Below are 13,178 nucleotides of genomic sequence, written 5' to 3'. Positions count from 1 at the left end.
AACATTATTTTTGCTTAAGATCATTGACTGTAGAAAAAAAGGTATAATCATTTTTTTTTTTTTAATTAAAACCCAAATGTTTTAATCTCGTACTTCATACACCAGTAGGCGCCTATATAATTATTATAGTCGGTTTGGTAGGTACCCATTACGATATAATTTTTGCGATCTGAGCTAATAAATTTAATGTGTTATTTTAAAATTTAAAATTGGGCGAATCGGACATGGAACCGCGATGTATAATATCGTAGCACAAACTGTTCGATTATATCTAATCTTTGCACATAATATACGTATACGTAGAGGTAGTTCAGCAGCGAGCCTTTATTCTGATCTCATGTGTGCGATGTTATTATTGATAATGGTAATAACATAACAATGTTATCGTTGCATCGTGATTCACCGTTATAATTATATTCGTGTTCGTTGTATCATCTCGTTTATCTGCTCCGCTGTCTGTTCACGCACGCAGTATGCACGGGAACTAGTCGTCCCCGCTGTTAAAAATGGTAAATCAAATACAGTTGATGTTGTGTCGGCGCAGTAATACAACAACCACCGTCCGGTCCGGTGCATCGAATTTTTTTCGTATTTCCGATTCCGTTGCGGACCGCGGTTGTGCTCGGTTATAGCGTTATAGGTATATCACTGCACTATTACATTATAGTTAGACATAAGAGTTAGGTGTTGGCAGGTATAATATTATACTCGTATTGTATTCTCTGCGTTAACTGTAAACGGCGGCCGCCACATGACTGTTAGTCGTTTCCGGTTTTCGTGTCCGGTCGCAGCCGTGGTCGTTTTGCTACTGTTGCAAGTACTGCTCATCCCGGCGCTGACAGAAGCATCTCCCGATCGGTGCCGGCTGGTCCGTTCTCTCCGCGATGAAATCGCCGGATATCGCCCAGTTGTCAAACGCGTACTCTCATACGTTCAGGACCAGAAAGGCTACAAGGGCAAGACATGGACCGCCCTGTCCGAGTTCACTGATACGTTCGGCTCCCGGTTGGCCAGCACTCAAAACCTCGAGAATTCTATCGACTTTATGCTGAACAGACTTAGGGCTTGGGACCTAGACAATGTACACGCCGAACGCGTCATGTTTACAGGATGGCAAAGGTATACAATACATACTCATAATGTCGTTTACCGTCATTTATAGCGGATCTGACGGATTTAATCTGATAGTTATATACTAGTGCAGCAGATAATATAATATTTATAATATATAATAATAACAATAATTACTTATATTGAGGATACTGGAAATGATATCAGCTGGAATGATAAATATTCTGATGTCAAAGGAATTTAAAATTTTTTTTTCAGAAGAAATTATGATAATATCATCGTAGTTAGGTATCTATAACATAAGTATAGACAATTATACCTAGTTTAAAAATGCATTAACGTATTGATTTTTAGAAAATTTAAAATGTAAGTAAATCAAATATTAATCGCATACCTATAATGATTACGATTAATAAATCAGTCAAGTTATTTAACTATTAATATATAAATATTATTATTATTATTATTATTATTATAAGAGTACTGAGTAGGTGATTTAAATGTCGGTACCTTATCGATATTATAGCTGTAAAATGTGTAGTATTGGTACATACATAATATAACAAAAAACTAATAATTATTATAAAAAATAATTTAGCAAACATTAATATAATTGTAATCAAGCATTGTATTTGTATATTTTAATATATATATATATATATTCGATCGTTATTTAGACGCAAGGAATTCGCTACGTTGGTGAGTCCGAGGGTCAAGAACCTAGCAATGTTGGGACTGGGTGGTAGTGTCAGCACGGCTCCGGAAGGAATCAGGGCTGAAGTGGTGGTGGTCACCTCGTTCGAAGACCTCATCAATAAATCTTCACAGGTATTGTATTATATTATATTACCTAGGTACTAGTTATGACGGAATGCCTTTTCTATGTAGAAGTGTTTATTCATTCTATCTGTATAGAATAACTTTAAAAAATATTTACTCATTTCAATAATACATTTTCCAGGTCAGCGGTAAAATCGTCGTGTACAATCAACCGTACGTGTCGTACGGGGAAACTGTGGTGTACAGATCGATGGGAGCGAGTGCGGCGTCCAAGTACGGTGCCGTGGCCACGTTGATCCGATCTATCACTCCGTTCTCGTTGAACTCACCGCACGCCGGCCATCAGAGTTACAGCGATGGCGTGAAAAAGATACCTACTGCCTGTATTACGGTCGAGGACGCCGAACTCTTGAACAGAATGTACAACCGAGGTCAGGATGCATCATATTATTATAAGTGGGTTGCATTTGATAGGAAACATTTTTTTATAGGGGGGAAAGTTAGTTGATTTAAGAGCGAAAAATATATTTCCATAGGATTTAAAAAAAGTTTTGCTTGAAAGCTTAAAGTTAGTTCGGAATCTTTTAGGGGAGTCCGACTTCAACTTTTGTTTCGCCATACAATTCTAATGGGTAATAGTTTACAAAGTATTATTATTATCATGTAAATGTACAACATAAATATAATTATATGTCGTGGTTATCATATCCTATTTTATGTATAGGCTCCAAATTGGAGATTTTTTTGAAAATGGACTCAAAGTTCTTTACCAACGCGACATCTAGAAACACTGTTGCCGAAATCAAAGGCACGACAGATCCCGATAAAATTGTATTGGTATCAGGACACCTGGATAGTTGGGACGTCGGGCAAGGTGCGATGGACGATGGTGGCGGCGCGTTTATAAGTTGGAACAGTCTCGTCGTACTGAAAAATCTTGGGCTTCGACCCAAAAGAACGATAAGGTAACAATACATTACAAGTATAATTAAAATAAATAATCCTAATAATATATAGTATAAACTAGCGTTGAAGTTAATATAAATTATATTTTATGCTTCATTTCGTATGTGCAATACTCATTACATGGTTTAACGCTAAAAAAAAAAAAACTGAAATTAAAAAAAAAACTTTATTAAATGCATAAATTCAAAATTTAAGATTGAACAATTTTAACGTGATAATATTGATAATTATGTGATTTACATTTGCGATAATAACTGGACATATTTATTTTACATTTTTATTGACTTAAAAATTAAAATATTAATGAAAAACCAAATTGATTATATTATATAATATATGTGATACTCATAAGTCATAATATATTACATTATTTTTTATACTACTTGATTAAATTATAGTAATAACGATATTACACGTTATTGACATTATACAAATTAAAAAGTAATTTATTGCAACCCAATTTTTTACTGATTTATCAATTAAACATGTTTAATTAAGTGGAATTTTAATTAGTTGATGTAATGTTTGTTGATATATGATTGAAATAATAAAATGGTTTACAGATTATTACTTAGATCGATCAATTTATAGATTAAATAATTTACGAAAATGTTTCAGAATGAAAATGTTTTAAACATTTCCATGAGTACTCCAGTGGCTTATTTACGGGGGGGGGGATATGGGGGATAGATCCCACATTGGTCTTTTTTTTTACTTGATAGGATTAATAATATCATTTCGATATATAATCATATCGTACATATATTACAGAAATACAGAATAAAATTATTGAAAACACTACATTTTATTATAATATTGACATTTTAAGAATTTAGAAATATCATGGTTGATGGCCGTAGTCAATACACCACTTACTGTTAAATATGTATATGATTGAAAACAATTCGTATTGTAAATCGTAAAATTCTGTCAATCGTCATTATTGTCAATAAAGTTACTTAGATACGGCTATTATTATTATGCTTTTAATAATGAGCGTTTGGTTACTATTTCAAAACATATATTGCAAGGCGAAGGTATATATATAAATAAGCATTCTAAACAATAAATTCTAATAATTAAATAGTATACAAATAATAAACAAACTTAAACACTAAATACGAGTTATTACTTATTTTTATAATATTTATTATTGCATTAGTTCATTTTTAATTCAGCATAATAATTCATTATTCATTATAATTGAACACTCGGGTTAGTGTCAGTGCTGAACTTCCACCTAGGAAAACTAGGTAGCTGCCTAGCGATCTTTAGTCTTTACCTTACAGGCCCCCGGCCAAGTACCAAAAAAAGAGCCCTTAAGTTCGGAGCACTGACTGGTGTATTATTTTTACTGTTTTGATTTTTCGTCCTACACAATTATGTATATTTGTATATTTATTAATAAGCACTAGATACTATTGTATTCTTATGGTTTTCTCCATTTTATAAAAATTGACAATGAATAATAAATCTTTAAAACAAACAAAATAGTCTTAAATATTTATTTGTAGGTACTTATTAATAATAAGTATATACATTTTCAAAATTTTTGAAAAACTGTAGTAATGGTGAGTGTATTCCCTTTCGGTAGAGGAAATTATGTTTGCCAACGTATATCTCCCCCTTAGACAAAATCCTAAATACGCCACTAAACTCAGTATGGATAGTAATTATAGGTAGTTTTTGGTTTGTATAAAGTTGGAAAGATAATTGAAATAGAATTTAGGGACCAATAAATTTGAAATTTATAGGAATAGAATCGGACATTAGGAGAACTAATTAGATTATTTAATAAATAAATTGTATTAAAAAGGTTGTTTACGGTTCCAAAATTAAATAATATTATATGAAATTCGCGTTTATTATAAATTAGGACTTATTCTCTTCATTAACAATTATTCAGTACATTTAAAATAAATATTCTTAATTAAGATATAAACAATTATTTGGCCATTTTTATATTATTATTATTTTTTTAATCTATTACTTACATCTGATATTGATACTAATAAATGTATAAAATCGATTCTGGTTCCTACGTTTGAATAATAAAAAATAATGCATTATTAATATTTTAATTACTATTTAATTACGACATTTTTACTCATAAATTTATGGTACTATTATAGTCTTACATATGTGTACCTAACTATACATGTCACTGTATCGGGTATTTAATAATTTTAAATGTCTATGTATTATTTATATTGTATCGGGCACTGATTTATATCTTTTTGCATACAGATGTTTATTGTGGACAGCTGAAGAAGAGGGATACATAGGGGCCTATGCATACTTAAAAGGACATAAATCAGAACTCGAAAAATTTAATTTGGTCATTGAATCGGACGAAGGGACGTTTCAACCGTACGGAATTCAGTTTCATGGTTCTGAAACATCCGCGTGCATTATGGCCGAAGTGGCAAAGTAATATTAAAGATATTTATTATTATTTGTTGTAAATACAATGTAATGCCATTAAAATAAAAATATATTTATTTAATGATTTCAGATTATTTGACTCCATCAATGCAACTGCCATGCAATCCAGTAAAGATAACGTTGGTTCGGACATCGAGGTGTTTGAAAATTTGAATATACCCGGTTTGAGTTTGTTGAATAGAAACGAAAAATATTTTTGGTATCATCATACAGAAGCAGATACGATGACCGTTGAGGATCCAGATTCGTTAGACTTAAACACTGCAATGTTTGCAGTTATATCGTATATCATTGCTGATTTATCTGTAGAATTGCCAAAATCATAAACATTATAAAATATTTATATTACGTATGACTGACATGTGTAAAATCAAAACCATTTTCTACGAATAGGTTAAAAGTTAGGTTATTAAATCATATAATCCATTATGCTTGTATGAAAATATATGTTGAACTAAAATTATTATTTTTAAAAAATAATCGTTTTTCATTGCATTTAGTAAATGCATTTTCAAATTCATATTGTTTACTGTTATCTAAGTTAGTTTAAATTTAACCCATATAATTTGTTCATGTATCCAAGAGAATTGTCTAATTTAGACTTTAGCTATATGCAAATATTGAATATTATAATGATTAAAATAAATAATGCTACACGAATTTAAAACCATTAAGAATATCACAATACTATTGTAAGAAATTAATTTTATACATTCCAAATCGTTTTAAAAAATTAACAAAATAGGTTCGATTAAAGTGTATTATAATACTATGTAAAACGATGTGTGTGTGGCTCCTGAGGGCTATGTCACATAGAAATAGCCCCTCATATGGAATTATATCCGAGGTCCATGTAAATAAAATTGTGGTGCGGGTTGTTGTACTTTGGAATATGTTAGCACTTTTTAAAAAAACGAATGGATCAAAATATATCCGCCTGTATAATGAATAAAATACAAGAATTATTTCAATTGATTTATGGATTTTAAATTGTATAAACTATTTATGGTTTAATTCGTGTTGTAAATAAAGTAGATAGGTATTTTTCAATATTTTCTCAGATTTTTCTCGGTCTCGGTGGTTTTATCTAATTTTTTTTTTTTGTGAAATGGTAATTGTTCTTTACATTATTACGAATATATTAAAAAATAAGCTCTTTAGTTTTGCCTTCATTTAGATTCCCTTTGGAGCATTAAAAAAAATAAAACAGCCTTATAATTTTTTTCTAGTGTCAGTTTGATAGTAAGTAAACACGCGTGGTCATAGCATGGTAGCCGAAATCATTATAAATTCGTGTTACAGTATAATGAGTTGACAATTAAAATACATAATATGCGAACGATGATTATTTGTATTTTCCTTCGGAGATAACTGTTATGAAATATTATCTTCGCGCTCATACATCAGACCGTGTTCAATTATATAATAATAATAATATATCGTCGTGAAAACACGACCATGACATTTTGGCATTCGAAAGACATGCAACGTATTGAAAACAATTAGGACAAAACCCAAGTTCCGAGGGAACAATGCCAAGTATGTCATTTCTTTTGTGTAAATTATTTTATGTTGAATCGAATGAATAATTAATTTGAACGTAAAATAATTTAATATCTGTCACTGTCATTCAATAATTATTACCTACTACGGGAAAACGTCGACATCAATTTAGCCAAGCCGGTGGCAGCGGGGATACTCGAGGTAATATACATACCGGCATGGTCGTTTTTTAAATGTTTTTTTTTAAATTAATTACTATACGTACATTTTTTATTATTAGATATTATTACCTCCTAGTAATGACATTTATGCATTTGTTCAGTTTTCATCATCAAACGTCAACAATATTTCTGTACAAGATATTATTCAGTAGTATTCGTATGATAATTATTTTGAAATTTTAATTTAAAAAATAGAATAAAATAAAATTATTGAATTTAGTAACGAATCTATGACATAGTGAATATTTTTAACAACATCACTCGATATAATATTATTATCGAACGAAACCCGTTATATCATATTAAAACCTTATTTTTAAACCTTTTGGCTTAAAGAAAAATAAATAATGGATGTTTGTTCAATGATATTATACACGCTTTCACGATTGTTATTTCCTATCAATAACGTTCTATATAAATCAAACAATTGTTAATTTGTTATTTAAAATTTATTTTTTAGTCGGTAGCTGTCTGTACAGAATAACATTGATTTAAAACAAACAGGAAGAGCTTTTAAAATGGTCATTGTTTAAAGTTTTTACCTGAGAGTCATTATATATTTTATGAATATGTATACCTACAAACTGCTTTGACAAAACAAAAAATAGATGATAAAAGATTTTGTATAACAATGTTCATTCTAATAAACAATACCCACGATAAAGTGTTTGTTTTACGGGTGTGTTCCAAATGAATTAACAAAAGTAAATACTGTAAGTTAAATATATGTAATAAAAAATTATAATGAACTTGGCTATGAAAGAAGAAAAAAAGATTATGTATAAATTATGTATTATAAACCATTGCATATTTTAATCTGTTTTTTTATTACAAATACATTTTTTATAGACCGAATTCAACGATTTGGTGATGTATAGTATAGATATGTATTATCCTAATACACCATGAATGTTTTTAGTATATTTTTATTATTTAACAAATATGTTAAAATAAATACGTAGATAGTTAACTAATAACATATTATATAATATTATTTTATGTTTTCTAAAGATAAATAATCATTAAATTGATTTCAAACGATTTTAATCGCCAATCAGACTATTAGTAATTAGCTGATCATTATTTAGATGTATGATTTGAACTAGATTTAAAACAATTTTGTGTATATTAATTTCACTAGTAGGTATTATTAGTTTTTGAATGACACAGCTGTCATTTTATCGACAGCCAGTTGTAACACTTAACTAACCTAACTAAAAAAATTGAAAATACATTTCAAAAAAAAAAAATATATATATATATATATGAGATTTATATATAAGTTAAAATTTTGTAACTATGCCCTAACGTTTTTATGTTATACATTTTAAATTATAAGTTATAATTACTTAAAGGTTATGAGTTATAACCTTTAAGTAACACTAAAAATGTATTATATAAATTAATTTATAGAAAGTAAAGAAAATATAATCATATAAGTATTATTTCAAATATTAATCATAATTTATATACTTAATTTCAAGTAAATATTAGTGGGTAGGGTTAGAGCGTAATTGTATGAACAGTACGTAAGAGATTATACGTATCAGTTCAATCACTCATAATTTTTGTTTCTTGGATTAACCAAAATGTCAAATATATAGCTTTATAGGCCCAATAAAATGTAGTTTAAAAAGATAATAAGTTATAAAAATATTGTTTATTTGTAGAAAATATTTAATTGATTTGTTTTATACAGAATAATTTTCATTATTAAAATCATTATAAAATATCTAGCCAAATCAATTTAAATCTTACAAATAAATTAAAAGTCCAGGTAGTATCTAAATTTTTGTTAAAAGATTTTTTTTATGTTTCTACTGTATTGTTCTGATAATAATTTTCTAACATATCTTTTTTTACATCTAAAAAAGGTTTTTTTTTTTATAAAATATCAGCAAAATATGTCCAAAAAACTTAAAATATACAAAACAGTTCCTAACTAAATGTATTAGTTATATTCAAAAATGCATAGTGTTTAAGATGTTTCTTTTGTTACACAATAGTGCAACATACATTATAGTCACCCAGAAATAATATTAGCAGGACTTGAAATCGATTTTAAATATCGATAAAAATCGTTAAAAATCTTTTAAAAAATCAAAAGTAATATCGAAATCGTAAATGCTTGTTAATGATTTTAAAAATTTCTATTAACATTAATAAAAGTAAAAATGATAATTTATATTAAAATCAAAATCATTACATAATCAAATCGATTTTAAATAAATGTAAAAAAAATTCATCTGGTCTATTTATATTTTATATTGTTCATAGGCACACTCATTATTAAATTGGGTAATAACATTGACTACACATATTGCATATCATGCACAATAGTGTGTACAGTAATAACTACTAATAATTAATAACTAATGTCTAATATTTTGTTTTCTGAGAATAGAATATTTACAATATAGTATACGTATATAGGATAATACTATAATAGGAATCGGGGTTCGACGAGCGATTGTTGTTGACTTGTTATTATTGCAAGTTTTATTTTAAAATGCTTGAAAAAAATATTTTTTCCAATTTGTAAATTTTAAAATTAAACTAAAATCGAAAAAAAGAAAATTATATTTAAAATCGAAATCGGAAAAAAATGATACCGATAAGCAAAATTGAAATTAAAATCGAAAATTTTAATTTCGATTTAAAGCCCTGGATATTAGGCAAATACAAAAACAAATAAAAAAAAAAAAAAAACGTTTAATTTTGCTTGTAAAAATATAATAGATTTATAATGGCTGACTAGTAAGCGTGTTTAGAATAATTGTTTGGTGAAAATCAATATTTCATGTGATTAAGCGATCAAGATTTTAAAATGTAATTATTATTTTGTTTTATATAACTCGTTGATGAAAGAGGGACATAGCTACGATAATTTATAATAGTTACGAAATTGATTATGGGACTGACGGTTAGAACACTATTTTTTTTCGATGTATTTCCAAGGGTTTCCAAGAAATTTGCGTGCACTAGGAATTGAATAATTATTTAACACATCTAAAAATCATTGCAATGGAATTCTTACCAACGTTTTCCATTGTTAACAAAGGATGGTCCAGTGGAAGAGGTTCTGGGATCATTAAATCTAATAATCCTGCTCCACGAATACGTTTGGCCCGTAAAGCATCGACCAAATCATCTTGGTTAATTAATTCTATTAAAAAAATGTGTATTAATATAATAGTTATAGTATCTACATACTTTTATCTTTGATTTTAATATTCTATAAATAGTAGCTGAACATTATTACAAAATACAAATTCGTATTCAAATATAGAACATATATTTTTAATTTTATTTAATTCATTGCCGATACTTTTAATTTCATTATACATAATAATTTTGAATTAAATCAAACCCAGATATTCGTATAACAAATAAACCAAACAGTAAATACAAGTATATTAGATAATAGTATATAATACCTCTAGAACAGTGGTCGTCAACCTTTTTAGACTGCCAGGCCACATTCACAAATTAAAAAGTTCGCGGGCTGGGCAAAAAAAACAAATTTTATATTCTTAAATTGTTTACTACCTATGAAAAAAAAATATTGTCTAACACTTTAAATATGAAATGTAAAAAAAAATTGTCGTTCTAAAATTTAAAGCGAGTTGACGACCACTGCTCTAGAATAATCTAGATACAGGAATTTGGGCACCAATCCTAGTTTTAACAAAAATATAAATTTTTCTACGACTAAATATCATTTTTTTTTAAATAACCCTAACTAGCTAGGTAACCAAAATCGAAAAATTGTTCTATGTAAAATTTAAATTAATAAAAAAACAAATTCACTACTAAAATAAAATATATCTACGAAAAATGACACGACCCTTTATTTCAACCATTGAAGTATAAATTAAAGTTATGAAAATGATATTTTAACATATCAGATTGAAGTCGAGTTCACGTTTTTCAAACTTAAGTTTTGTTTTATTTTTTTATCAGTGAAGTAGCATATACATCATTTAAAATTCAAATAGAATTAGAGCTAATTCTGTGTTCTTTTACATAATTAATATGGTTATAATGATAATATATTTTTTCCTATTTCGTAATAATGTTATGTTACTGATTTACTTATTTTTGTAAATATATACACTCACTGCCACGACCCACATTAATTATCACAGCGTTAGGCTTCATGAGTGCCAGTCAATCCTTATTTATGATATACATGGTTTCGGGCACCAAAACTGCAGCCAAAATAATGTAATCGTTGCGTCCAACTAAATCGTCGGTCGACACCAATTGTCCTCCGAGACATTCCACTAATGTGGACACAACAAAAAAAAAGTCATATCATTCAAACCAAACTGTATTTTAAAATAGAAATCGTTTCGTCCACAGTCTTACTCTCGGGCTTTGGTTTACGACTTGTGTACAGTAGTCCATTCAATTTGAACCCGCTCAGCATTTTTGCCACCGCAATGCCAATGTTTCCGCAGCCAATTATACCGACCACGGAATTAGTCAGGCCCATACCAGGCAATCTTGGAAGTTTACATCTAAAACCGTATAAATACGTATCAGTTGTATCATTGTTATTAATATATTGTTATTATACATCGCATTAATATTCTTATCTAATATCGCATACAAATTTAAATAAAGTCAATCAAATTGTATTTTTCGTTTGTACTATATTAATTACCATTTTGGTATTATTATTAATATTTTGGTTGTAACATTGAGTGAATAAATAATTAACCATTTTTTTTCTTAATAATATAAACTGTAGTATTAACTATTTATTAGTTAAAATATTAAAAAGAAAACTGTTTTTTTTTTCAACAAAAAGTTTTTTTAAAACCAAAAATATTAAATTATTTTTATAATTTTCGTTGTAATAGTTTAAATGATATTAACTAACTAAAAATTAAAACTATACTACTGAAACCTACTCAATGACTTTTTACAATCGACACCTGCTGGGTATACAGCAGAGTGAGTTTTTTATTTTGTAAAATAACTAAACATTATTAATTTAAACTAAGATATTGAACATAAGTATTAAGTATATATTAGTTTTATGATAACTTAAAATACATACAATATAATATTATAACACATAGGTGTTATTAATTTTATTTTTTTTTAATACACTGATTTTCACTTTCAGAAAAATAACTCTTTACAATACAACATAAAGAATAGGTGATTTATCTGCTGCTTCGATCACTTGTTCGTCTATAGTTGTGTTAGTGCCGGAAAAAAGCAATCCGAATTTCCCAAAAACGTTATCTAACAGATCTTGTTTAGTGATTTCGATCATAGGTTTGTTGATTATTTGCACGTCAAACCTATTGAGTTAAATAGTAAATACTATATTAAATTACAATTTACATATTGTTGTTAATTAAAGCCGGTATGCAAACTAAATTATTATGCGATATTAAAATCTTTGGTTTGGACATATTATTTGTGTTTGAAAACCTATAAAATCCGCATTTATTAATACAGCCAATATTTTTAATTTTGATTTTAACGTTGTTATTAGATAACACATTTATATACAAAATAATAAAAATAAAGTAATAGTTACTAGTTACCGACAGTAAATTATGTACACGTTCATTATTAAATATGAATAGAAAGCAATTAAATTGTTAAAATTATTTACCGCTTTATAGGGTAATCATTTTTTATTACATATTTTTTTTTCGCTATACTTATGCACGTCAAGTACTCGAGCGCATACTTATGACAGTACGAGTATATCGTTAATTATTAAAACAAATTGCCATAGTACAAAATGTATACATTTACAATCACAATGAAACAATTAAATAGTTTTAACTACTGAATCAAAGTGTATATTATTGAAAATAATCTTATCTATATAAATTATTTAAATGTTGGTCACGCTAAGTATTTTTATCTAATAAGTTACAGTATATATTATAGGTATATTTAGATACAAAGAGCATGAGTTTTAATTTATTAATTTTAGGTTAAAGTATTCAATACAAAAATATCATTAGGTCTATAATAAGTGCATAGTTGATTTAACACGTATGTATATGGTACCTATGTTATTGTATATTTGAATATCAATTACCGGGTATCTAGCTATTATATATTATTATACTCGTTAACATGTTATTTTATTCTTATTCGTATTAATGTAACAGATTATTATTGATATTGAGTAAACATCGTGAATGGAAAATGTGT

General features: G+C 27.7%; 1 protein-coding gene and 1 pseudogene across 1 annotated transcript; one reads left to right on the top strand and one right to left on the bottom strand.

Moving 5' to 3' along the window:
• Positions 1–491: 491 nt before the first annotated feature.
• On the top strand, positions 492–5,614 carry LOC113560555 (carboxypeptidase Q-like). The gene is made up of 6 exons (XM_026966496.1): positions 492–1,119; positions 1,749–1,899; positions 2,033–2,282; positions 2,576–2,816; positions 5,065–5,247; positions 5,333–5,614. The coding sequence occupies exons 1-6, from the start codon at positions 752–754 to the stop codon at positions 5,586–5,588; spliced, it is 1,449 nt and encodes a 482-aa protein (XP_026822297.1). The 5' UTR covers positions 492–751; the 3' UTR covers positions 5,589–5,614.
• Positions 5,615–9,982: 4,368 nt separating this feature from the next.
• LOC113560486 lies at positions 9,983–12,421 on the bottom strand (annotated as a pseudogene).
• Between the last annotated feature and the right edge of the window lie 757 nt (positions 12,422–13,178).

Source organism: Rhopalosiphum maidis, chromosome 1, assembly GCF_003676215.2.
Source record: "Rhopalosiphum maidis isolate BTI-1 chromosome 1, ASM367621v3, whole genome shotgun sequence".
NCBI lineage: Eukaryota > Metazoa > Arthropoda > Insecta > Hemiptera > Aphididae > Rhopalosiphum > Rhopalosiphum maidis.
The sequence above is the reverse complement of the archived record's forward strand: the minus strand, read 5'-3'. Positions and strand labels throughout refer to the sequence as shown.

Bases quoted from the DNA above. Each gene is read 5' to 3' on its own strand.
- LOC113560555 (XM_026966496.1), top strand. From the start codon at position 752: ATGACTGTTAGTCGTTTCCGGTTTTCGTGTCCGGTCGCAGCCGTGGTC. The intron at 2,283-2,575 runs GTCAGGATGCAT...TTTTATGTATAG, and splicing joins GAACAGAATGTACAACCGAG to GCTCCAAATTGGAGATTTTT. The intron at 2,817-5,064 runs GTAACAATACAT...TTTTGCATACAG, and splicing joins CGACCCAAAAGAACGATAAG to ATGTTTATTGTGGACAGCTG.